General features: G+C 46.7%; 2 protein-coding genes across 4 annotated transcripts; one reads left to right on the plus strand and one right to left on the minus strand.

Moving 5' to 3' along the window:
- Window positions 1-1,529: 1,529 nt before the first annotated feature.
- Window positions 1,530-9,638, plus strand: LOC310764804 (kunitz-type serine protease inhibitor vestiginin-5-like). 3 transcript variants are annotated; one of them, XM_083619302.1, is made up of 4 exons: window positions 1,530-2,474; window positions 4,492-4,840; window positions 7,116-7,283; window positions 9,490-9,638. In XM_083619302.1, exons 2-4 carry the CDS (start codon window positions 4,756-4,758, stop codon window positions 9,492-9,494), a joined length of 258 nt encoding a protein of 85 aa, XP_083475428.1. In that variant the 5' UTR covers window positions 1,530-2,474; window positions 4,492-4,755; the 3' UTR covers window positions 9,495-9,638. The 3 variants fall into 3 exon arrangements, with proteins under 3 accessions (XP_083475428.1, XP_083475426.1, XP_083475427.1); XM_083619300.1 differs by lacking the exon at window positions 1,530-2,474 and having other exon boundaries at window positions 3,790-4,534; window positions 4,669-4,840; XM_083619301.1 differs by lacking the exon at window positions 1,530-2,474 and having other exon boundaries at window positions 3,790-4,840.
- Window positions 9,639-12,219: 2,581 nt separating this feature from the next.
- On the minus strand, window positions 12,220-17,737 carry LOC310764787 (kunitz-type serine protease inhibitor 28-like). The gene is made up of 4 exons (XM_083619281.1): window positions 17,573-17,737; window positions 14,926-15,078; window positions 13,423-13,590; window positions 12,220-12,435 (listed from the first exon to the last, which is right to left on the minus strand). Exons 1-4 carry the CDS (start codon window positions 17,649-17,651, stop codon window positions 12,425-12,427), a joined length of 411 nt encoding a protein of 136 aa, XP_083475407.1. The 5' UTR covers window positions 17,652-17,737; the 3' UTR covers window positions 12,220-12,424.
- Window positions 17,738-26,306: the final 8,569 nt, after the last annotated feature.

Here is a 26,306-nt window from a genome sequence, read left to right on the forward strand (position 1 = left end):
GACTAAAGCATCAGATAAAGGCAGCTCAAGGTTGCCCGGATGCTGATATATCACCTGTCACCTGACAATCCTCCTCCTGCATCTAAAGAGAAATGAATGAATGAATTTTATTATTTCGGTCACAGACCAGTTCCAGCCCACATACAATATCAAGGAAATCATAAAACATGATAGGGATACATTTGAATTTGCAATTAGGTATAACAGAGACAATACAGATATAGCAACAGTTAAAAATATATATAAATTAAAACTTAATCACTAACACATAACCTAAAATTATCATTTAAAACCTTAATCATTCTGATAGCACAGCTTGTTCCCTAGGTTTTATGGCAATCACACAGAATTTGGCTACCCTTGACGGGGTGGCGCTGTGGGTTAAACCACTGAGCCTAGGGCTTGCCGATCAGAAGGTCGGTGGTTCGAATCCCCATGACGGGGTGAGCTCCCGTTGCTCGGTCCCTGCTCCTGCCAACCTAGCAGTTCGAAAGCACGTCAAAGTGCAAGTAGATAAATAGGTACCGCTCTGGCGGGAAGGTAAACGGCATTTCCGTGCGCTGCTCTGGTTCGCCAGAAGCGGCTTAGTCCTGCTGGCCACATGACCCGGAAGCTGTACGTCGGCTCCCTTGGCCAATAAAGCGAGATGAGCGCCGCAACCCCAGAGTCGGCCACGAGTGGACCTAATGGTCAGGGGTCCCTTTACCTTTACCTTTACCTTTAACGTGATCTCAGGATCCTTGTCCTCTACCAGGGATTTTAGACATTGAAGTTTGGATTCATTTGGAGATTTTTGCATAGCAGGGGTAATAAATACCGAGCATATATCCCCGTAGAAACGGCAGTCTAACAAGGCATGAGAGACAGTTTCTACCTCCATCAAGCCGCAGGGGCAGACTTGTTCCATGTATGGTTTACCCTCAAATCTGCCCTGCAATAAGGCAGATGGGAGCATGTTGAATCTAGCCAGGGTAAATGACCGTCTGTATTTGGGTATTTGTAATTTTGACAAATAATTTGCTGGGGTAAATCCTCTCCTATTATCTTTTATTGCTGGGTGTTTATTCATCTCGCTCACGTGGCATTGCAGTTCCACATCCCAAATTCATTGGCAGATTATTGCTCTAGCTTTCTCATATCAGGGCCTGTGGGGAAAACCCCAAGCCAAAGAGGAATGTCCAGCTGAAACAGCCACCTCGGGCTGCGATTCCTGCATTACAGGGGTTGAGCTAGATGACCTTTGGGGGTCCCTTCCAACTCTGCAATTCTATTATTCTATGACCCTTGGAGGGACTTGCTGAAATCATGTACAATTAAGCATGGCATTTGTGATCTCTCTTTACTGTGCCCTGGTGTTTATGGGACTTCTAATTAGTTTTGCTTTATTTCTTTGTTTCACTAGTTGTCGCTCCAGATGCTATAGACCTATCCAAACTAAATTTTGAAAATGTCAACAAGAAGAACAACAGAACCAAAGGGAGGAGGCAAATTATGGTCAAAGACCGGCTCACATAACAAAGTAAAAACAGCGTTCATAAAGATAAAATATACAATCGGAGCAGATTGCAGCAATAGCTCATGAGTTAAAATTGAGATATATACATACACCCCTACAACTGAGATTTGGGCTACCATAAAAATTGACCCTGAGGCACCCCAAACAACGACTTCAGCATTTCCCTAGTAAGCTATTTTATTCTAGAGGATGATCTGTGCCTACAAATCTGGGCGCAGAATCTGGCTGCCAGCCAGGTCGTCTTGGGATCTTTGCCTAAGAGGAGAGAATTAACTTTAGACTTGTCTGAAAGATCGGTGAGCCTCTTCAGCAAAGGATCAATGGTGTCTCTACAAATCTCAACATCAAAAGGACATCTAAAAAATATATGTTTGGGGCTTTCTATTTCTCTGTGCGTACAGGACTCTTCTATAGGAGCTTTCCAGAACCGGAGAGTGCAAGGCTGAGCTTCTAGCAAGAGTGAAAGCCCTTCTTGCATTTCTGGATTCTACTCAGAAGAGCCAACACAGCACCCTCCCGAGACGTCTGGATTGAACTGAAGGCACCTGTATGGCGACATGAAATTTCTGCTTAGCAGGGGGTTGGGCTAGATGACCCTTTGGGTCCCTTCCAACTCTTCAGTTCAATGATTCTAGGTCTTCTCGTGCCCCCTGCTGCCCAGAGACAAAACTGCAGGCAGGACTGAACAATGAAGCTCAGGCTGCGCTGCGTGGGAAGAAGAAGGAGATGGGATGGCCAAAATCCATATACTCTGCGGTTGCGAGTCATAGAATAATAGGATTGTAGAGTTGGAAAGGCCATCAAGACTTCTGCCATTAGACACCTCTCAGCACTCCAACAGCAATGGCTCCTGGATGTGAGATGTTTTGCCATGAAGGAGAAAGAAACTCTACTTCTTGCATCAGAAACCATCTGGAAATGCCATGGGTTAATTTCCTTGGTGGAATATTGGATTGAGGTCAGCGCATTGCTTCTCTGAGCCTCCTGACTCTGGGACTCTGGGATAGTTGGTGCAACTTGCTCTTCCGAGATGAGCTGAAATCAAAACTTTAACTGTGGCTCTGCTGCCATGTCTCAGAAAGTTCTGTATTTGTGAAACCGAGCATGATTAAGTGGGCACAAGATGTGGGTCACAATATTGATTATGAATTATGGGGAAAGTTGTGGAAAATAAATAAGAATTTTGCGGCATGTTATGCCGTAAAAGAAAATATGATGAAAATGGCCCACAGATGGTATTTCACACCCACCATGTTGGCAAAAATGTCTAAAAAAGAAAAAGGTATATGTTAGAAGTGTAATGAAATTGGGGGATCTTTTATCCACATGTGGTGGTCCTGAAAAATAATTAAGGAATATTGGGAAACTATATAGAATGAATTAAAAAAGATACTTTAAAAAACTTCCCCCAAAACACCTGAAATTTTCCTCTTGGGGGTGGTAACCAAATGGAGGTCCCCAAAAAACAAAAGAGTTTAGTACTATATGCCACAACTAGAACCCTACTGGCACAAAAGTGGAGAAGAAATCTAGTACCCGCTCAGGAAGAATGGCAGTGTAAAATGTTCGAATATGTTGAACTGGCTGGTCTGACGAAGATAAGGCATGTAAGGAGGAATGGATAATGTTTATTGACTATTTCAAGAACCAGAATAGACAAATACATGCGTAGCAGGTCTTGTGTAAATCCAGCAGAGTTGAAATAGATAGGATATTTAAGATATAACAAATTGGATGATTAAAAAGATGTGGATTACGCAGAGTAGTAGAAAAGCAAAAGGAACCAGGAAAAGATTGGAAGGGAAGTCATATGTCATATGAAAACCTGCTGTATTCGGTAAGAAGATTATAAGTGGGGCAGGGGGTTAAATATGCTCTCTGTTCCTGTTTTTGAAAATGAAGATAGATGACAGATTAGATAGATGATAGATGATAGATAGATAGATAGATAGATAGATAGATAGATAGATAATGATGATGATAGATAGATAGATAGATGATAGATAGATAGATAGATAGATAGAGATAGATAGATAGATAGATAGATAGATAGATAGATAGATAGATAGATAGATAGATAGATGATAGATGATAGATGATAGATAGATAGATAGATAGATAGATAGATAGATAGATAGATAGATATCGATGATAGATTATAGATAGATAGATAGATAGATAGATAGATAGATAGATAGACAGACAGACAGACAGACAGACAGACAGACAGACAGACAGACAGATAGATAGATAGATGATAGATAAATATAGATAGATGAGAGAAAGTTCTGTTTCTTCATTGCGTCATTGTTTCTTACTCCATGCACACAACCCATGCAAACATGGTGAACAGGCTCCTTAACTGGTGATTTCTTGAAAGGGTTTCCTGCCCTAACAGCTTGTTTCCTGAGCCCCGTTGCCTCATTCTTTTCATGCATCTGTATTTTTATGGCTAGCTAGACCCCTTCCGTCCTCTTTCGTCATTTTAGATGAGAAGTAACTGGCCGTTTCTTTAGCCATTTCATAAGAAGAACAACGCAAGGCTTGTTTTTGGTCAGTTTGAACTCTTGTAACCTGTTGATTGGTGATAAACGGACCCTGTTCCTTATGTAGGTGGGACCTTTTCATCTCCCACCTGCTTCGAACCTTGGAGCTGTTGGTCCTCCAATTAAAATACCGCCTGGTGGGATGTCCTCGTACACTTGGTGTTCTCTCTGGGACTCCTTGATCACTGGAGCTCAAATTAAGGCTTCCTCAGTGCTTCATGTCCTTAACCGACCAAGCTCATCATCAGATGACTCTTTTCCAGCCCAAGTCTTGCCTCCCAGCTTCAGAGCTGGTCTGGGCATCATCAGCTGTAGCTGGAAGAGAAGAGGGGGCAAGGATTGACTTCAGCCCAGTTCATCATTGGGGCATCCAACTTATCTCCAAAGAGCACAAGGAGAATTGAGCTCCTCATTCTTCTGCTTCTGCAGCTCCTCCTTTTTCTCTGGGCCAAGCTGGCCTCCGTACCTGCAGGTAAGAATCATTGTGGAAGAAGCCTTGCAGACTTCTGACATTGGCAGGGAGCCCCAACGATCATCTTCAGCGGCAAAAACTTGGTTTGTAAGTAATAGTTTCACCTGTGTGGGTGCTTGATTTCCCTCAAACAGAACGCACGGGGGCAGGTCCACTGCAAAGCAAGTCGGGTCACAGCCTGGATCAGTAGTCCTGGGGATTCAGAGCCTTCTCCAAGCACAATGATGAGGTCCAGGGACATCTTCTGCCTTCTTCCAGCATTCATTGCCCTCTGGGCCAAGCTGCCTGTGGTGTCTGCAGACCTTGGTGAGTACAGGGCTTGAAACCCTTGTGGTCCTGTGGGGACTGTCCTTTGATTCCCTGCCTCCCCATTTCATAGAATCATAGAAATGTAGAGTTGGAAGGGACCTTCAGGGTCATCTAGTCCAACCCTCTGCAATGCAGGCATCTCAACTAAAGCATGACAGATTGAAGGAGAGGCACGCTTTTATTCAGCAACACCTTACAGGACAGAGTCCCAAACTTTAGCCACTATAGGTCATCTTGGCTGTTTCATCCTCTCCCCAACCACCTTCTGCCATCCCATTGCCCCACCATCTCTCATCCAACCACACTTTCCCCTTTCTTGATGAAATCCATTAAATGATCTCTGACTTCCCCTTTCACTGCTGAGTTTCCGCTTGCATCACTTTCCAGGATCTCTCTCTCTCTCTCTGAACCTGCTGGCTCTTGCCTACACCCCTTTCCTTCCTCGTAGAACTATAGATTTGGAAGGGACCTGTTGGGGTCATCTAGTCCAAACCCCTGCCTTACACGACTTGAAGCCAAAGAATTCGTGGCAGGTGGCCATCCAACCTCTGCTTAAAAGCCATCACCTTTGGAGGGAGTCCACTAAACAGCCTTGGCCCAGTAGACCTGAAGGAGCGTCTCAACCTCCATCGTCCAGCCCGGACACTGAGGTCCAGCTCTGAGGACCTTCTGGCGGTTCCCTCACTGTGAGAAGCCAAGTTACAGGGAACCAGGCAGAGGGCCTTCTCGGTGGTGGCACCCGCCCTGTGGAAGGCCCTCCCACCAGATGTCAAAGAGATATAAACAACTATCTGATGTTTAGAAGAAGGCGGTTGGAGGATGGATGGCGGCTAACAGATTGAGACTGAATCCTGACAAGACAGAAGTACTGTTTCTGGGGGACAGGAGGCGGGCAGGTGTGGAGGATTCCCTGGTCCTGAATGGGGTAACTGTGCCCCTGAAGGAACAGGTGCGCAGCCTGGGAGTCATTTTGGACTCACAGCTGTCCATGGAGGCGCAGGACAATTCTGTGTCCAGGGCAGCTGTCTACCAGCTCCATCTGGTATGCAGGCTGAGACCCTATCTGCCTGCGGACTGTCTTGCCAGAGTGGTGCATGCTCTGGTTATTTCCCGCTTGGACTACTGCAATGCGCTCTACGTGGGGCTACCTTTGAACGTGACCCGGAAACTACAACTAATCCAGAATGCGGCAGCTAGACTGGTGACTGGGGGCGGCCGCCGAGACCATATAACACCGGTCTGGAAAGACCTACATTGGCTCCCAGTACGTTTCCGAGCACAATTCAAAGTGTTGGTGCTGGCCTTTAAAGCCCTAAACGGCCTCGGTCCAGTATATCTGAAGGAGTGTCTCCTCCCCCATCGTTCTGCCCGGATGCTGAGGTCCAGCTCCAAGGGTCTTCTGGTGGTTCCCTCGCTGCGAGAAGCAAAGCTACAGGGAACCAGGCAGAGGGCCTTCTTGGTGGTGGTGCCCTCCCACCAGATGTCAAAGAGAACAACAACTACCAGACTTTTAGAAGACATCTGAAGGCAGCCCTGTTTAGGGATGCTTTTAATGTTTGATGTATCACAGTATTTTAATATTCTTTTGGAAGCCGCCCAGAGTGGCTGGGGAGGCCCAGCCAGATGGGCGGGGTATAAATAATAAATTATTATTATTATTATTATTATTATTATTATTATTGACATCTGAAGGGAAGTTTTTAATGACTGATGTTTTAATGTATTTTTAATCTTTGTTGGAAGCCGCCCAGAGTGGCTGGGGAAACTCAGCCAGATGGGCGGGGTATAAATTATTATTATTATTATTATTATTATTATTATTATTATTATTATTATTATTAAACAGCGCTCAGCAACAGAAAGTTCTTCCTAAGGTTGGGTGTGAATTTCTTTTCTTGGAATTTGGGTCTTCCCCTCTGGAGCAGCAGAAAGCAAGCTTGCTCCATCCTTACTGGATCCTAGAACCTAGATGGTTCTAGGTTCACCTCTCCATCTCCTCTTCTCCAGACTAAGCAGATCCAACTCACTGAGCCCTTTCCAGAGCCTTTATCACCTAGGCCAGGCATAGGCAACCTTGGCCCTCCAGATGTTTTGGGACTACAATTCCCATCATCCCTGACCTCTGGTCCTGTTAGCTAGGGATCATGGGAGTTGTAGGCCAAAAACATCTGGAGGGCCGAGGTTGCCTATGCCTGACCCAGGTGGTCTCTGTCTCTCTTTGAACTCTCTGCTTTCCAGGCTTCTCAGAGCCCCATTCCTCTGCCCCCACCAGGTATCTGCATCATCCCTCCGGACGAAGGACTCTGCTTTATCCTGCAAGAGCGCTGGTACTACAGCTATGAGAAAAAGGAATGCCTGCCCTTCACCTGGGGGGGATGCCAAGGGAACGAGAACAACTTTGAGAGTCGGAAATTGTGTGAAGCTGCCTGCAGCAGATATGGTAAGCCCCCCAGAGAAGCCCCCATCCCGCAGAGAGGGTTGCTCAGCTCCAGAAGCCCATTTTAAAATGTTTAATCCCAGGGGTTTAGTTATTGGGCTATTTGGTCATCACATTTCACAGAATCGTGGAGCTGGAAGGGAACCCAAGGGTCATCTAGTCCAACCCCAGGAATTTACAGCCCACCTTTTCTTCCAAGGAGCTCAAGGTGGCCCAAGTGGTTCTCCTCCTCATTTAATCCGCACAACAAACCTGCGAGGTAGGTTATGCTGAGAGGTCGCGACTGGCTCCCAAGGCCACCCAGGGAGCTTCTTGGCTGGGTGGGGATTCGAACCCAGGACGGCGGAGGGCATGTGGTGAAGTGGTGGTGGGACTCGCCCGTTCTGATTGGAAATGTTCTGTGGGGGGAGGACAAAAATGGGGGGCCAAGAATCGTCCGTTGCTGGGGGAGTGAGAAATGTCCCTGTTTTCATCTGAGGGAAGCTGGAGGGAAGGCTCCAGGGCTTTTCTGATTCCCAACATGGTCACTCAAACTCTTTTATGGCTTGCAGCCTGAGATCCTGGAGGGGGCATATGGCCATGGCGACTAGAAGCCACTGGCGGAGTTCTCTTCCTCCTCTGTGAATTAGAGACCACTGTCACAGTGAGTTCCACAGTCTAACTATATGCATATATCCAGAGATTCTTAGAAGACTGGAGTAAATATATGAACTATTTGGAAAGCAATTGTGGTGAACAGATCGCGCTAGTAGGTTTGCAAGAAGTTTTGTAAGGTGGACTATTGGAAATACTGCAAGAAAGACTATGAGATGAACTATTAGTTAATGATAATTAAGAGTAATAGAGAAATTAAGAAATGCAGAATAAGTGATAAAGCATGGAAAATCATCAGAGGTGTTGACAGAAGTCTAAAACATGGTATAAGAAGGGAAGTTGTGTTGTATGACTGGTGGAACTGATATGTTTAAAAAATCAATAAATATGTATATATATATATAAAATAACTATATGCATACCCTCCAACATTTCTCCAGTGAAAATAGGGATGTCCTATTCAATAAGAAGAAGAAGAAGAAGAAGAAGAAGAAGAAGAAGAAGAAGAAGAAGAAGAAGAAGAAGAAGAAGAATACTCCGCCCACCTGACAGGGTTGCCCCAAGTGGCTTCCAACATACCGTATTGGCCCAAATATAAGCCGCACCCGAATATAAGCCGCACCTTTAAAATTCATTGGGGGGGGGGAGAAAGACAATACCCAAATATAAGCGACTCCCTTAAAATTCTGCAGGCACTCACACCCGTTCCATTTTACCGTATGTCTGTTTCAGCAGCGATATCATAAAAGCCAAATTTTGTAAGGTTGCAAATTGAAGCTGTGCTTTAACTTTTCACGGTCAGATTTTTTTGCAGGGGGAGTGAGGCTTATATTCAGGCCAATGCTGTATATTAAAAAATGTAAAATCCCTATACAGGGCTGCCTTCAGATGTCTTCTAAAGGTTGCATAGTTACCATATTTTTCGCTCTATAAGACACACCTAGTTTTTGGAGGAGGAAAACAAGAAAAAAATATTTTGAATCTCAGAAGCCAGAACAGCAAGAGGGATCGCTGTGCAGTGAAAGCAGCAATCCCTCTTGCTCTTCTGGCTTCTGGGATAGCTGTGCAGCCTGCATTCGCTCCATAAGACACATACACATTTCCCCTTACTTTTTAGGAGGGAAAAAGTGAGTCTTATAGAACAAAAAATACAGTACGTATCTGCTTGGCTCAGGGGTCGAAGAACTGCCTACCCTCCAACATTCCTCTGGTGAAAATAGGGATTTCTTAAGGAAAAGAGGGATCAGAAACTAGGATGTAAATCCAGGACTGTCCCTGGAAAATAGGGACACTTGGAGGGTCTGTATGTGTCCTCTCTGCCCCTGGAGGAGAGCCCTGGCTGGGCTTGTTGCCTTATTGTCCATTCTGGGTGAAGACTAAAATTATCAGTCTTGCTGAAGACAAACCAGCACGGCTTCTGCGAGGTTTAGTCCTGTCTTACTAACCTGAACTGCTTTGAAGGGGTTTTTTTTTTAATGAAATGAAAATTAATAAATCAATTTATCGCCAAGGATCTCCTCCACCAAATCCTCTCCTGACTCTGACCGAGAGAAGGAAAGCCTTTAGTCAGGATGAGTCGTGTGAGGCTGATACTTGCCTCCTCTTCTCCCCACAGCCTAACAAGGATGCTGGAGAAGACACGATTCCTCTGGCACCAGCTGAGAAGCAGTTGAGAAGAGGGGCAAGATTCTGCGCCAGGCAGCATCTCCTGCTGGGGGTTCGCTTTGTGTTTCTGCTCTCCAAATAAATGGAACCTGACTAGTACCTGATTCTGGGTGAAATGGTGTTCTTATCAGCGTGAGTGCAAGGGAACATCTCTTCCAGGCAAATTTCCCTGGAGGGAAGTTTGCAGACAAGAGGAATCAAATATATTTAATTCAAACGCTCCACATTTGGTATGTGTTATACCTCCGTTGAAATGGTATGGGGAAATGATTGTTCGTTGTGTTGTTAACAGGAAACGTAACCGGCTAAACAAATGAAGCAAAAGGCTTAATATTAATCAGTTTGAAACCAAGTGAAAAATGGTATATACTGGAATGCAATTTGGGCTTTATGAGAGAACAGGATGCTGCGCTAAATGGGCTGTTGGCCTGATTCTGCAACCTCTTCTTGTGCTCTTATGAGCTGCAGTCCAGCACATATGGAGGGCAGAAGGTGGCTGACATTGAGGTTTTCCCCAGCCGTGCTGGAGATCTGAGCTGGATCAGCTCCTAAAGACTCCTGCAGCGTCAAAGCCTTTATCAGAAGAGCAGCTTGGCTTGTGGGTGCCTGTAGCTAGAAACCTGCCTGCATTTTTATTTTATCCAATGATCAAAACAAGATCATGATGTGTTGGGAGAGAGAAATGAAGGCAAAATGTCCTGCCAGACTCCTACGTATCTCATCATGATGCGAAAGAGACCTTTTTTTCCCTTTGTGTAGGCAGGATAATATGACCACTGAAATTTCCAAAAGCTGCAGGGTGCATGACAGAGCACCTAGCAGGGGTGAGCGTTGGGCTTGGTGCAGCCAAAGACACAGACCTCAGGGGCAGAGGCAGGCGCCCCTCTGTGGGGAAGGAGTGCCACAGCTCAGGGGCCACCACTGAGAAGGCCCTCTCTCCCGAGGCCACCACCCTCAGCCTCTGAAGGCAGAGGACCTACCAAGAGGGGCCCCTTTGCTGCTCTCAGCTCCCAAGAGGGTCTGCAGGGAAGGAGGCGCTGTAGCCATCAAGTCTGGGAATCTGGGGGGATCACAGAGCGCTCACAGTGATCCTGCAGGGCTTGGGTTTGGCCCACCCCAGGGAATTTATTTCCACTCAAGGCAATCTTGGGCAATATTCCTGGAGACACATGGCATTGCCAGACAAGGTCAGTGGCAAAAGGTGGGCAGAGTCACTGCATCTTTGTACCGGGGGTTGCTTTCTGGCCACGCAAAAGTGGTTCCTTGTAGGGGTGCAAATATCCAGAGTGTGGAGGTCAGGTGGGATTGCTATGAGGAATTATGAAATATGCATCAGCCCATGGTGTCCGCGATGAAAGCATTGCGTTGACTGGGTTTAATTCATTGACAATAATTTCTGATCGAATCCCACAAGCCTCTGCATCTCTGCTTTCTCTACACCTGACAGGCACGTATCAGCATTCTAAATACACAGTTGTTCATCAGGCATCCTGGGTCATAAAGCTAGAAGGTAGCTTGACGTAGCTTGTTAACGTTCACAAGGAGATGGTAAATACTACCTGTCCTATCCTTATTGCTGATTATGACCTCCAGAGTTTTCTAAAAGCATTCCTCCTTGCTTCCTCTTTTATTTACTCTGAATTACATACGCATGCTCAAGTAGGAAATTAGCTCTTTGTAGTTTTAATCTTTAACTTTGTCCCCACGTGGGTTTTTTTGATATGCTCAGAGGAAATCTGATTGGTTCTTACGAACACTGTGTAAAAAGTTCTTTTGTGAATAAAACGACCTGGGCCGGAGGGTGGAGAGGAATTATTATACGCACTCTTCCCAGAGTCTTGCTGGCCAAGCCTTGTGAGTATTCTATTAATCAGAGTCCAATCCTTCCTTGTTTTGGAAACGCTACAGTTCCTCTGTTCACCCCACCCCCTCCACCTCTCTATCTGGGCAAGCAAGGGGCATCCTCAGACAAATCCCAGCCAGGGGAAGGCACTCGAGGAAGGAGTGAAGCCATGGCAGAGTGTGTGTGGCCTCTGGAGCAGATTCATCCTGAGGGCTAGTTTATCTGCAAGGTTGCAATACCCAAGATGCGCCCACTCAATCGCTTCCATCTGCAGAACCGGCACAGTTACACCTGCCGCATAATACCTTTTAGCATGGTGGGACCTATCTGCCTTCAAGGTCTTCCTTTCAGCGCCTGCTAAAAGCATTTTTGTTTAGACAAGCCCACCCAGATGTGAGTTTTAATCTTGATGTGAGTTTTAATCTCTTTTTAGTTTATTCTTATTTTTGTTACCTTCCCCCCAAAAAACCTCTTTGAAGCTTGTTAACAATCAAGCAGTGTATACATTTTACAAAATAGTAAGAAATTTGGGGGAGGTTGGGAGGGTTGCATTTGCTTCCCCACCCAGACTAACCAACTGTGCCCCCCATCTTTGTATCCCAGGCTGGGCACCAAAACCAGCCCCTCAGCTCGCACCCATCAGCACAGGAGGCAGGCAAGAAGGCAGGGCTGAGCATGTTTACTCCAAAGTAAGCCCCACTGAGTACAATGGGAGCCACTTCCTAGTAAAGGTATTTGGGATCACATCCTTTCTTTGCACAGCTGATGGCCAAGAAGGGTCCGGGGTTTGGGAGAAGAACAGGATACCATGGGAGGGAAGAGACAGTGAACCAGCCAGTCAATTGCATAAATTTATTGTTTTGTATTACCCAGCATGTTCCAGGAGCCCGTCAGCCCCCCAGGGCAGGCTCCCAGGGGCCGCAGAGGGGTGGGAGAATGGGGTTCAGGAAGGAGGGAGGAAGGAGCCCAGCAGGAGGGCTCCGTGGGTACTGCTCCATCTTCTTTCCCACGGGGCAGACCCTCACCTGCTCCCTCCATTGCTCTAGGGCGCACCTGGAACAGGAAGACAAGCAGATCAGGAGAGGCAGCTCCTTGAGACTACAATTCTCTTTTCTTTGGCATGTAGGTTTGTATCTAAGGGAAGCAGGTGGTGCTATGGGTTAAACCACAGAGCCTAGGACTTGCCGATCAGAAGGTTGGTGGTTCAAATCCCCACGACGGGGTGAGCTCCCATTGCTCGGTCCCTGATCCTGCCAACCTAGCAGTTCAAAAGCATGTCAAAGTGCAAGTAGATAAATAGGTACTGCTCCGGCGGGAAGGTAAACAGCGTTTCCGTGCGCTGCTCTGGTTCGCCAGAAGTGGCTTAGTCATGCTGGCCACATGACCCGGAAGCTGTCTGCAGACAAACGCCAGCTCCCTCGGCCTATAGAACAAACTGAGCGCACAACCCCAGAGTCGTCTGCAACTGGACCTAATGGTCAGGGGTCCCTTTACCTTTACCTTTAGGCTTGTATCTATGTAGGCTTCAAAACGTTAGAAGTGAGGGGCCCTAGAAGGGCTGGACACACGTCAAGTTGCAGGCTGGACATCTAGAAAGTTGTATCCAGTGAGTGTTCTGCCAGCTACCCTCTGCAAATGTCTGCAGTGGTCTGATTGGATTTTATATTAATTCTTTGTCTGTAAACCCTATAAAAGTTTCACACACACACACGTGTTCAGCCTTTGTGGAAGTGACCACGCTGAACCTATTTACTGCAGTAAATAAATTTTGAACTCTTTCTTCAACCCAACTCACGAGTAGTTAATAGTACTAGTGAGACAGCAGATTTGCCCTGCAACAGGATTGCCATCCGTCAATGATGCTTTGGTTGTGATTCCTGCATTGCCGGCAGACCAGATGATTCTCAGGGGTCCCTTCCCAGTCTACTAGTCTAGGATTCTATACTTGGGGATCCAGTCTTGCCTCTTTTCTGGACCCCTTCTCAAGGGGACTTTCTCCCCCAGGGTCCCCGCAAAGCCCAGAGCTGGAGCTGTGCTTACCTTGACCCCCACAGGCTTTCTGACACATCTCCAGGGTGTCAAACCGGTTCAGGTTGCCCTGGCAGCCCCCGTAGATGAATTCCTCACACCTCTTCTTCCCCCAGTTGTAATACAGTTTCCGTATTAAAGCCTTGCAGGGACCTGTGACAGGAGGAAGTCTGCAAAGATCTGGAGGAGGAAGAAGAGGAGGAAGAGAAGTGCTGGGGGGGGATATTTGTGGCACATGAACAGCAACACTGCTTGCCACACAGAGTCTCGTTCTGGACAGAACTTTCTTTATGTATGCTACAGCAGCAGCAAGAATACTTATTGTGAAGCATTGGAAGTCGCAAGATCTACCCACCTTGGAAGAATGGCAGATGCAAGTAATTGACTATATGGAAATGGCTGAGATGACCGGCAGAATCCGAGACCAGGGAGAAGAGTTGGTGGAAGAAGATTGGAGGAAATTTAAAATTTATTTACAGAAGCACTGTAAAATGTATGAATGTGGATGACATTGAAATAAAAAGAAGAGGTTCTAGTAACAAGAGATAAAAATTGGAAACTATAAATTTGGGAGATAAAATATTTAAGGACAAAGTAGTACGATATGAATTTGCTGAGCTAATTGTTAAAGAGGGATACAAAAAAGGGAGGTGTGAGGAAGTCAGGAAAACAAGTTAATCAAAGATGAATAACTAGAAAAGAGTGATTTGTGTCTGCCTTATGTTATTTGTGGTGTGTTGATTGTCTTTTTCTTTTTTGTGAAAGATTGTATTGTGTTTTGTATTTTTGTGTGTTTTTATTGTATTATGTCTGGTTGTATCTTTTTATTGTTAAACCTAATAAAATATTATTATATATATATATAAAAAGAGTCTCGTTCTGCGCAGCTGCCCACCGGCAGCACAAGCCTGGGGTGCCACTTCCCCCTAAGGTAGAATCATAGAATCATAAAATCATAGAGTTGGAAGAGACCACAAGGGCCATCGAGTCCAACCCCCTGCCAAACAGGAAACACCATCAGAGCACTCCTGACATATGGTTGTCAAGCCTCTGCTTAAAGACCTCCACAGAAGGAGACTCCACCACACTCCTTGGCAGCAAATTCCACTGTCGAACAGCTCTTACTGGTCCCAGGTCCCAGGATAGCTTACAGCAATTAAAAACAGAAAATTTAAAACAGCTTAAAATGTGTTTCAAAGCTCCGAAGCGGACAGACACATGCAAGCTCATTCCTGAAAGCAAAGAGCAATTAATCAAATGCTGACAATTTTGACTTCCATCTGCAGGCCTTCTGGAACATTTTCACCGTTTGGCTTTACGCAATCTGGCTTTTCCAGTTGCAGGCCAGAATCTTGCCTGGAGGGAGTCTGGAGACGTGAGCGTTCCTAGGAGATAATGACAGGGCGCAAGATGGCAACAACCACCCCTGATTTTCCAGAAGAAAAAAAAAGATGTGCATAGGAAACAGGCCAAAAAGGAAAGAAGCACAGAACCCAGAAGGGAGGGTGTTCTTACTTGGCTCCGGTGCCTGGCAGGTGTTCCCACAGGGCGAACCACAGCACTTCTTGCCTGGTGGGCAGTTGGCATCCGAACTGCACTGGTTGCAGGAACCCCCACCAGAGGGGTCAGCAGAATGGAGAGGGAGTTCCCTGCAATAGCCAGGTCGGTCTGGAAGGAAAGAAAGACAAGTGGGGACCAGTTTAGCACTGGGGGAGAAGGAAGACATTGAAAGGAAGGCATAGCTCAGCAGCTGCCCCAAAGGGAACCTTACAAGCAGGATTCCAGCAAAACAGCCCTCTCCCCTCCTGTGGTTTCAAGCAACTGCCGTTCAGAAATGTTGCTGCCTTTGGCCCTGAAGACAGAACACAGCCATCTGAAGAAGTGTGCATACACACAAAAGCTCATACCAATAACTAACTTACCGTATATTTCGCTCCATAAGACGCACGTTTTTCCTCCTAAAAAGTAAGGGGAAATGTCTGTGCGTCTTATGGAGTGAATGCGTGGTCCCTGGAGCCAAATTGCCCAGGGCAAAAAGCGAATCGTGCTTTTTTTTTTTTTAGAAAGAGGGAAGGGGGTGTTGAAACGAAGCCGCTGAGCAGCTGATCGGCAAGCGATCAGAGGGAGATAAGGGACGCTAGCGATAAAGGAGGCTGCTTGGGAGGGGGGAGGTAAAAGCCCATGGATCCTCAGGATTTTTGCGCTGGGTCACCCCAAATTCACCATCAGATCACATACCATGTCCATGGCTACAGCCTGCACCACAAAAAAACACGCACCCACTGTTGCGTGGGGCCGCAATGGCGCAAAAACGTGGTTACAAAGCACAGATCCACATGGATCCTCAGGATTTTTGGACTGGGTCACCCCAAATTCACCATCAAATCACATATCATGTCTGTGGCCACAGCATGAACCATAAAAATCATACATCCACTGTTTCATTCAGAATATTATTTTTGTGTGTTTTCCTCCTCTAAAAACTAGGTGCCTCTTATGGAGCGAAAAATACTGTAGTTGGTCTCTAAGGTGCTACTGGAAGGAATTTTTTAATTTTGTTTCAGCAGCCATCTAGGTTAGTGGCCATGCCTGTCTCCTGTGGCAGGGAGTTCCATAGTTTAACTGTGTGAAGACGGCCTTTCTTTTATCTGTCCTGAATCTTCCAACTGTCCACAAGTTGTAGGTTTTTAGGCAGAGGCTGGATGGCCATCTGTCACGGATGCTTTAGTTGAAATTCCTGAATTTCAGAAGGTTTGACAAGATTTATTCTGGGTCCCTTCCAACTCTTCTATGATGCTTGGGAGAAAAACTTTTCTCTATCCTCGTTCTCCATGCCATGCATTATTTTATAAATTTCCACCATGCTGCCTCTTGGTCTTTTCTCTAAACTAAAAAGTCCCGAATGCTGCATCCTTTCCCCATAAAGGAATCTCTCCATCCCCTCGATCATTTTGGTTGCCCTTCTCTGAACCTTTGATGCAAAGGTTCCTGGGGGTTGGGGGGGGGTCGTAGCTTATCTTCAGTTGGCAAAGCATCAGGGGTTTCCTATGATCCATGCAGTTGGTTGGGAGCTCCAAGAAAGGATCAGAGAGGGTCTCGCAAGAGCAACCTTGCAGTTTGAGATCCAGGTGGATCCACTTAGCCCAGCCTCCTGCTTCCGATGGCGATCAGCTGCCAGGAAGCTTCCAAGAAGGGCATGAAGTCAGGAGATGCTCCCTGCCAGCCACCTGCCCCACAGAAACTAGCCATCAAAAGGCGAAAGAAACATCGCCACCAGACCCCAGACCCACTCACCATTCCCCCCTCCTACCTAATATAACACTAATGTCTCAACAAATGAGACTGGTCTGTAGAAAATGTAACTTGAAAAAAGGAGGCATTGCACATACTTTTGTAAACCAATAAATCTTTAATTAAAATACATTAAAATATAAAATAAAATAAAATAGAACAGCAGAATTGTTTTCGACCGGATATTATAATTTCTGTTAAAATCATATCTGACCTAAATTTATTTTTTCCAAACCACTTGATTTTTCTTAATCATAGTGCTTTGCTTTGTCCAATGCAAGACAAAGTTAGATGAGACAGTTTGCATATGTATAGTGTGAGATATATATGTATGTGTGTCCTCTGCAAACTGTTCAAATAAATTGCCGTTTCATTAAAAAAAAGAGAAAAAGAAAAAAGGAACTAGCCTTCAAATGTATCTTCCTCTCTTTTTGAAAATCAGACAAATCTTTAAATGATATAGTGATTTCTAGTGGCTAAATGTTCCCATATTTTTAGAAGAAGAAGAAGAAGAAGAAGAAGAAGAAGAAGAAGAAGGAGAAGGAGAAGGAGAAGGAGGAGAAGAAGAAATGACTGTATTTTGAGTGGTGGATGGATAGTTTAGTTCCATGTGTGTGTGAAGGAAAGCAAGAATTGTGAGTCTGACTTAAAAAGCCACCCCAGTAGGCCTAAATAAAGCAGCCTGTGAAGCCATAGTTGGAGGGTATTGGGGAAGCCTAGCATTTCAACTTCATGCCCCACTGGGAGGACAAGGAATGGTCAGGTAGCAAGCCAAACAGAGATGGGAGGGAGCTGGGTTTGGTGGTCTTGGACCGGGAGGCCAGAGGGACCTCTCTTCCCAACCGCCCACCTGGCAGCTCACAGGACTTACCTTGCGATACGATACGTGGCAGGTCAGCTGCAAAGACCAGCAGCCCCAGAAGAAGGGCGACGCCACCTCCTGAGGCCATCGTGGTGCGAAGTGAGAGTGCCCAGAGCTGAGTCAAGTCATCCTGGAGATGTCTCCGTCCCAAGCAAGGGAGGGGCGGTGGGAAAGACTAACCGTCTAACCGTCTGCCAGCCCCTTTCTCTTGCGCAAGGGCACCCGTGCCAGCCAGGGAGGAGCTGTGAGCAGAAAGTGCAAGTCAGCTTGCTTCCCCTCTACGGTAAGCCAGGCTGGGATGCCTGGACACACAGGTAAGTAGTCGGGCAGGAGGAACCTGCGCCTCTGGGGCTCCGTCAGGAACTCCTGGAGTGTTGGACGTGCTGGGATCCCTCTTCACAGAACCTCAGGAATTGCAGCAAAAGAAGGCCTGACAGGTGGTCATGCAACCTCTGTTGAAAATCCCCCAGTGAAGGAGAGTCTGCCACCTTCTGAGGGAGTCCATTCCACCACTGAGCAGCTCTCACCCTCAGAATCAGACTCTCCTCTGTTGTCTTTTGTATCTGCTGTTCAGGTTCCTCCAGTGCAGCAGAAAACAAGCTTGCTCCGTCAGATATTCGAAGATGGCTATCATGTCACCTCTCAGTGTCCTCTTCTTCAGGTTAAACATACCAACTCCATCCATTGTTGCTCACAAGGCTTGGTTTCAAGGTCCTCTTGGTCACCCTCCTCTGCACACCTTCCAACTTCTCCATATCATCATCATCATCATCATCATCATCATCATCATCATCATTTATACCCTGCCCTCCCCGGCCACAGCTGGGCTCAGGGTGGCTAACACCAGTAAAATTACAGTGAAAACATAATGGGGGGGGAACCAATTTAAAATACAGGTTAAAATGGAATTTAAAATGCAGCCTCATTTTAAAAGTAGCCCAAAGATCAAAACCATAAGGGGAGGGAAACATAAGGGTCAGACTGAGTCCAAACCAAAGGCCAGGAGGAACAGCTGTGTCTTGCAGGCTCTGCGGAAAGATGTCAAGTCCCGCAGGGCCCTAATGATTCTTTATTGTTGATTAAATTTGCATACTGCCCTTCACCTAAAGATATCAGGGTGGTTCACAGCAAAAAAAACCCCCAAACCCTGTAGGGCCCAGAAGTGGAGACAGCACTTCCCCCAGTGAGAGGCATTTCAGGCTCCCAAACGGAGAAGGAAACCCCAGTCTTCTCTCCCCAGTCTCACCTGCTGTGAAAGTGGGGGGCTTTTTCCTACTCTGGAGGGGAGGACTTGAACCCATGGCTTCAAGTTACAAGAAAGGAGATTCTGATTAAACATCAGGAATAACTTTCTGGCATTAGGAGATGTTCAACCATGGAATGGGAGGTGGTGGACTCTCCTTCCTTGGAGGTTTTTAAGCAGAGGTTGGATGGGCATCTGTCATGGATGCTTGAGCTGAAATTCCTGCATTGTGGGGGTTGGACTAGATGATCCTCAGGGTCCCTTCCAACTCTACAGTTATATGATTCAATATTCTATTATTCCTATGAGCCACAGTTACAGACTATAGGTCCAGATTCCAGAAAGGGGTGGAGCAGGATCATGCACAGGGCATGGATGGCAAAACAGGGGTTGTGGGGGCCTGGCTTCAAAGGGGATGGGACAGAGAGAGCAGCTCAGGATTTGAAAAGCGGGGGCTAGTGGGAAGCAAAAAGAGATGCGATTGCAGCCTTGGAGGGGGTTTCTGCTGGGGATCTGCTCCAAAAACAAGACCTTGGGCTCCAGCAGAGCTTGCAGTCAGTGGCGTAGCGTGGGGGGTGCAGGGGGGGCCGGCCGCACCAGGCGCAACATCTGGGGGGGCTCGCACTCGCAGCTCTCTGCCCCTACTAAAATCCATGGGTTAGGGGGTGCAAATTACTTGCCTTGCCCCGGGTGCTGACAACCCACGCTACGCCACTGCTTGCAGTGATCCGATGACCTGGACAAGCATATCTGATCTCCCCCTTCCTTGTTCTGTTGTGGCAAATTGTCCCCTCTTGTGAGTGCAAGCAGGAAAGAACCTGAAGTATGTAGGTCACACAGGCATGCAGACCCAGAGGGGAAGTTTAGCAACATCTTTTCATACTTTCCAGATGCTTCGTCCATGCCGGCTGCTCATCGTCACCTCCTAACTGGGCCAGAGGGCATTCTGGGAATTACAGGCTGGCTAGCTTAACAACTGTTCTTGAAAGTGGAAAATGTTCTTAAAGACAAGATAACCAAGCGTACAGAAGGACAAGCCTTGCTGAAGCAGAGCCAGCGTGGCTTCTGCGAGGACAAATCATGTCTCACGAACATATTGGAGTTCTCTGAGAGTGTCAACAAGCAGATAGATAGTGGTGATCTGGTTGACAGTGAACACCTAGAGGTTCATTTTCTTTTTTTCCCCCTTTCTTTTTTTTCTTTTTTTGAAAAACTACCTCACCCAAGACTTCTGAGTAAGCTTAGCAGTCGAGGAATAAGAGGAGAGGTCATTTACCGTATTTTTTGCTCTATAAGACTCACTTTTTCCCTCCTAAAAAGTAAGGGGAAATGCATGTGCGTCTTATGGAGCGAATGCAGGCTGCGCAGCTATCCCAGAAGCCAGAACACAAGAGGGATTGCTGCTTTCACTGCGCAGCGATCCCTCTTGCTGTTCTGGCTTCTGAGATTCAGAATATTATTTTTTATTGTTTTCCTCCTCCAAAAACTAGGTGTGCCTATTGGTCTGGTGTGTCTTATAGAGTGAGAAATACGGTGCTTTCTTGGTCTGGGTCCTCACCTCTGGAGCATCTGGAAACAAGCTTGCTCCATCTTCTGTGTAATAGCCCTTCAGATATTGGAAGGTTTTTGTGATTCTATTAAATCCAGGGATCCACTGTGCAATTGACGCAGCTCTCCTCTTTGGTTTTTCAAAGTATAGGGAATCTTTGGGTTGAGGGAAGAGAAGCAGCTGAAGAAGAACATTGCACAGATAAAGGAGGTGCTAGAAGGGTTCACAGCCCACAACAAGCCAAGGGACAGAAGTGCCCTAAATTCGTTTCTGGTGCAGCAGGAGAAAGAGGAGGATCTAAACAAGATCCTCCCTCTCCAGCCCTGTTTCTGAGCTCTGCACCCGTGGTTCACACACTAAGTGTGTCATTTGCTCTGCAGACAAACATCCTGTCCCAGAGATGTCTCAGGTGTAATTGAGATGCATTAGATGCCTCATTCTGCAGAAAGCATCCAAGCGCTCGTCATCATCAGGGCCTGGTCCAAGGGAAGAGTCTGATGGGAGCAGCACCTGAGCATCTGCAGGTGCCTCAGTCACCCTGCAGCAATGAGGAACAAGGAGGAGGAGACGCAGACTTGGCAAATAGGCCTCACATGAAGCAGACAGAGAAACTTCTGCCTCCCTAGTGGAACAATCATCATCCCCTCAGGGCTGGGCTGCACCTACTGCTCTTCTGGAAAAGCATTTCAAAAACAATATCAATCCAAGTGTTGAACGTAAGGAGATGATCTTCCTTAACATAAGAAAAGCCTGCTAGATCAGGCCAGTGGCTCACCTAATCCGGCACCCCCTTCTCACATTAGGAAACCTGTAGGAAACCAGCAAGCAGGATTCAAGCACAATTGCCTTCTTGCTTCCCCCAGTTTCCAGCAATGGGTATGTGAAAGCAGGGCCGGATTTAGGTTCAATGAGGCCCTCAGCTCCTGAAGGGAATGGGGCCCTTTCTATGTCCAGCTGCCCTTTGTCAACAACAAATTGTTGCTCTTTTTGTGTTGAATATATGCTAAATGATAATTTATGGATCTTATAGGTATCTCAAGCCATTTGCACATGTTGCCATGCAACCAGTCCATGCAGAATGTAAAGGTAAAGGGACCCCTGACCATTAGGTCTACTCATGGACGACTCTGGAGTTGCGGCGCTCATCTCGCTTTACAGGCCGAGGGAGCTGGCGTACAGCTTCTGGGTCTTGTGGCCAGCATGACTAAGCCGCTTCTGGCAAAACCAGAGCAGTGCACGGAAATGCCATTTACCTTCCCGCTGGAGCGGTACCTATTTATCTACTTGCACTTTCACGTGCTTTCGAACTGCTAGGTTGGCAGGAGCAGGGACTGAGCAACGGGAGCTCATTCCGTCGCAGTAATTCGAACCGCTGACCTTCTGCTCGGCAAGCCCTAGGCTCTGTGGTTTAACCCACAGCGCCACCCGCTATATATAGAAAGCAGCAAACCAGTGATATTTTAGGGAGCAGGCAAGCAGGCGGGGCCCATGACTTACATCATAGGAGCCTACACAACACAAAACACTGTTGCTGTAGGTAGGTTTCATTTTATTGGTTTTTTATCTTATATTTTGGAAATGTACATCCAGGCGTTTTTTTCTTTAATTTTTTTGGGGGAGCCCCCAAGAGAGTGGGACCCTAAGCTATAGCTTGTTGAGCTTATAAGTAAATCCGGAACTGTGTGGAAGCCTTGCTGCCTCCGAATGTGGAGGCAGAGTTGAGCCATTCTGGCTAGGAGCCATCGATAGCCCTCTCCTCCTCCATGAATTTGTCCAATCCTCTTTTAATGCCATCTAGGCTGGTGGCATCCCTGCCTCTTGTGGGAGGGAGTTCCATAGGTTAACTGTGTGAGCTGCTTGGAGAAGGACTTTCTTTTATCTGTTGTGAATCTTCCAATATTGTTGTGAGAGAGGAAGAGAAACTTTTCTTTATCCACTTTCTCCATTCCAGGCATAGTTTTATCTTCTGTCACGTTGCCTTTTCTCCCTCGCCTTTTCTCTAGCCTAAAAAGTCCTAAACGCTGCAACCTCTCTTCATAGGGTAGGGTTGTTATATTTCAAAAAGTGAAAATCTAGAGCTTGTTATTGTTGTTGTTTGGCCAAAGTTGTAAAACTTTTTTTTTTTTTTTTTTGCAAAATCTCAAAAAAGGGGGGGGGGTAAGGAAATTCTTATGGAATTTGCCAAAAATTACACTCCCAACAAGAGCTGCCATACGTCCAGCTTTCCCCAGACATTCAAGCAATTTTCGCTCGGACATATGGCAACCCTATCATTGGGGAGTCACTCCCCACCCACCACTGATCATTTGGGTGCCCTTTTTCTGAACCTTTTCCAGTCCTACAGTATCCTATTTGAGGCGAGGCAACCAGAACTGTACACAGCACTCCAAATGCTGTTGCACCATAGATTTGTATAATGGCATTATGGTATTGGCAGCTTTGTTTTCAGTGGCCCCCTGGCATGGAATTGACTTTTTCTTTTGTATTATTTTTATTGGTTTTCCAAATTACTACAGATCAGACCAAATTACTCTAATTTAATACAACTTCTTAGTAAAAACCAGGTTTCCCGCTCCTGTTGCAAACATATGCCCATCACTTCATCTCTTCTTAAATATTCACTTAATCCTTCTCCTGATGTTAGTCCATTCTCACAACTGACCATTATTCTTTCCTTGCATGCAGCACCTCTGTTATTTCTCATAAATATGAATTCCATTTCACCTGTGTAGTCTTTCAGAGACGTTGTCTGGTGTGCTAGGAGAGTTAATTGCTTTCTTCCTTTGTTCTGTTCACTGCCGTGTTTACAAGGTCATTTCACATTCCATTCCTGGCATCCAGGCTGCGGCTGTAGCTAACTCCCAGATAACATGTCCAGTCTCCTCCATTAAAATGCCACTCTGGGGTTCTTCCTCAGCACACAGCTGAAAACAAAGCCTTTCCACAAATGCAAACTCTTGCCAGATTTAATTCGCAGCCATTCATCTTCTGACTCTGCATTGCTCCCTCGCACTCCTGGTCCAGTCCAAAGGTAATTTTAAATAAAATCCATTCAACCTCAGTCGAGGGGGGAGGGCATAATGAAAGATTGTTAAATTCATTGTTGAATCAAAAGCATCCTACTGGGGAGCATTGACAGGAATTTTACCTCTTAAATCCTGGCTTCCCCCCACCTGAGCCTCCCCACTGCCCCAGAGGGCAATGGAGAGCTACCGCCATAAATCGTGACGTCAGCCGGAAACCAGAATTGCCTTTTTCACAGCTGCTGCACACTGGGTCGACATCTTCATCAACCTTTCTTATGATAGCAGCGAGATAAGTAGTTGATTCCAATGGGGGGGTGTTACCAAACCCTCCCCTCCCCAAAAACCTGGACCCAGTATGTGTGGAATATGGGACACGGGTGGCGCTGTGGGTTAAACCACAGAGCCTAGGACTCACCGATCGGAAGGCCGGTGGTTTGAATCCCCGCGACGGGATGAGCTCCCATTGCTCTGTCCCAGCTCCTGCCAACCTAGCAGTTCGAAAGCATGTAAAAGTGCAAGTAGATAAATAGGTACTGCTCCAGTGGGAAGGTAAATGGCATTTCCGTGCACTGCTCTGGTTTTGCCAGAAGCGGCTTAGTCCTGCTGGCCACAGGACCCGGAAGCTGTACACAGGCTCCCTCGGCCAGTAAAGCGAGATGAGCGCTGCAACCCCAGAGTCGGCCACAACTGGACCTAATGGTCAGGGGTCCCTTTAGCTTTATGTGTGGAATATAGCACTTATGGAATGCTTAACACACCGTGGGAGGGTGATAAGAGGAATGACAAAGAAAGATGAGTTTGACACCGTATGGTTATGTCATTTTTTAACAACCGAACAGTGCTCCCCCTTCTATCTCACTCACAGCAGCCACTATGGAGAAATTAGCTTAATGCTTGAGACTGAAGCATACCCTGTGGATGTGAGCCGAATCCATAACATGAAAGGTTTTCCAGGGGACCTTCTACACTTCCCATTGTCCCACAATTTCTTCCATTTGTTCTGTGACTTCTAGCCATGCATCCAAGAGGTTTTAGTTTTGTGCAACTGCTTTCCCAGGGGAAAACCTGATGGATGTTTGCTCTGATAGAATCATAGAATCATAGAGTTGGAAGAGACCACAAAGGCCATCGAGTCCAACCCCCTGCCAAGCAGGAAACACCATCAGAGCACTCCTGACATATGGTTGTCAAGCCTCTGCTTAAAGACCTCCAAAGAAGGAGACTCCACCACACTCCTTGGCAGCAAATTCCACTGTTGAACAGCTCTTACTGTCAGGAAGTTCTTCCTAATGTTTAGGTGGAATCTTCTTTCTTGTAGTTTGGAACCATTGCTCCGTGTTCGCTTCTCTGGAGCAGCAGAAAACAACCTTTCTCCCTCTTCTATGTGACATCCTTTTATATATTTGAACATGGCTATCATATCACCCCTTAACCTCCTCTTCTCCAGGCTAAACATGCCCAGCTCCCTTAGCCGTTCCTCATAAGGCATCGTTTCCAGGCCTTTGACCATTTTGGTTGCCCTCCTCTGGACACGTTCCAGTTTGTCAGTGTCCTTCTTGAACTGTGGTGCTCAGAACTGGACACAGTACTCCAGGTGAGGTCTGACCAGAGCAGAATACAGTGGCACTATTACTTCCCTTGATCTAGATGCTATACTCCTATTGATGCAGCCCAGAATTGCATTGGCTTTTTTAGCTGCCGCGTCACACTGTTGGCTCATGTCAAGTTTGTGGTCAACCAAAACTCCTAGATCCTTTTCACATGTAGTGCTCTCAAGCCAGGTGTCACCCATCTTGAGTTTGATTCATCAGCAAACTCAGCTTTTCCTGGGGGAAGCAGCGGAACAAAACAAAAGCTCCACCTCTTGGACCCATGCCTAGAAGTCATGGACCAAACAGAGCCCCACATTTGTTTTGATGCTGTGTGGATGGCTGCATACAGGACTCAACATCTGTAGGTGTGTTTGTCTTGAGAACCGCACGCTTGGAAACGGTTTTCAAAATTGTCAACAAACTTTGCAAAATAAAAATAGAAGGCTCCTGCTGGCCAAATGCATGACTCACCCAAGCAGAGAGGAGTGGGGGCTGCATGTGCCAGCCTGTGCCCTCCCTTGCTTGTTTGTCTGGGAAGGGCGCAAGTGCCACAGGGCACAGGGAGCAATTATCTCCTTCCACTTCCTCACACCAGGAATGTTGAGTCAGTGGCTGAGTCAGTGCGAGGCAAGAGGAGCAGTTCCCTGAAACTGAGCAATCCCAAGGGGGGCAGGGGGAGAGATTGCACAACTGGCTTTGCTTTGATCCAGGTGTCGCCACAAGAGGAAGCGATAGGAAAGGGATTTCCATCATAGGGAAAGTGTCCCATAGAAAGCACTGGGGGAAGCGTTCCTGAGTCACACGCCATGACAGCTACAACAACAGCAGGGACAGGTTGAGTCAGTGGGATTCAAACATCAGGTCTGAGCCTCCCAAAACCCCTTTGCTAGGAAACTGTGACAGGCATTGTGGGTCCTGGCTGGGGTGATGCAGCAAGTCACCTTGTCCCGATGGAAATAATGCTATGAGGTCATTAGGAAACCAAATGCTCCAGTTTCACTGATTCAGGCTGGAAGGGTTACCATGTCTGACTTGGCACTCAAAGACATCAGCTCACTTAAGGCCATTCTGAAGGGACACCTTGTTCCATTAAAAAGGTAAAGGTAAAGGGACCCCTGACTGTTAGGTCCAGTCGTGACCGACTCTGGGGTTGTGGCGCTCATCTCGCTTTATTGGCCGAGGGAGCCAGCGTACAGCTTCCAGGTCATGTGGCCAGCATGACTAAGCCACTTCTGGCGAACCAGAGCAGGGCACGGAAACGCCGTTTACCTTCCTGCTGGAGTGGTACCTACTTATCTACTTGCACTTTGACGTGCTTTTGAACTGCTAGGTT

The sequence above is a fragment of the Podarcis filfolensis genome (assembly GCF_964270895.1).
Source record: "Podarcis filfolensis genome assembly, chromosome: 6".
Classification (NCBI taxonomy): Eukaryota; Metazoa; Chordata; class Lepidosauria; order Squamata; family Lacertidae; genus Podarcis; species Podarcis filfolensis.

Bases quoted from the DNA above. Each gene is read 5' to 3' on its own strand.
- LOC310764804 (XM_083619302.1), top strand. From the start codon at position 4,756: ATGATGAGGTCCAGGGACATCTTCTGCCTTCTTCCAGCATTCATTGCC. The intron at 4,841-7,115 runs GTGAGTACAGGG...TGCCCCCACCAG, and splicing joins TGTGGTGTCTGCAGACCTTG to GTATCTGCATCATCCCTCCG.
- LOC310764787 (XM_083619281.1), bottom strand. From the start codon at position 17,651: ATGGCCTCAGGAGGTGGCGTCGCCCTTCTTCTGGGGCTGCTGGTCTTT. The intron at 15,079-17,572 runs GTAAGTCCTGTG...CTTTCCTTCCAG, and splicing joins GCCACGTATCGTATCGCAAG to ACCGACCTGGCTATTGCAGG. The intron at 13,591-14,925 runs GTAAGAACACCC...TTCCTCCTCCAG, and splicing joins CTGCCAGGCACCGGAGCCAA to ATCTTTGCAGACTTCCTCCT.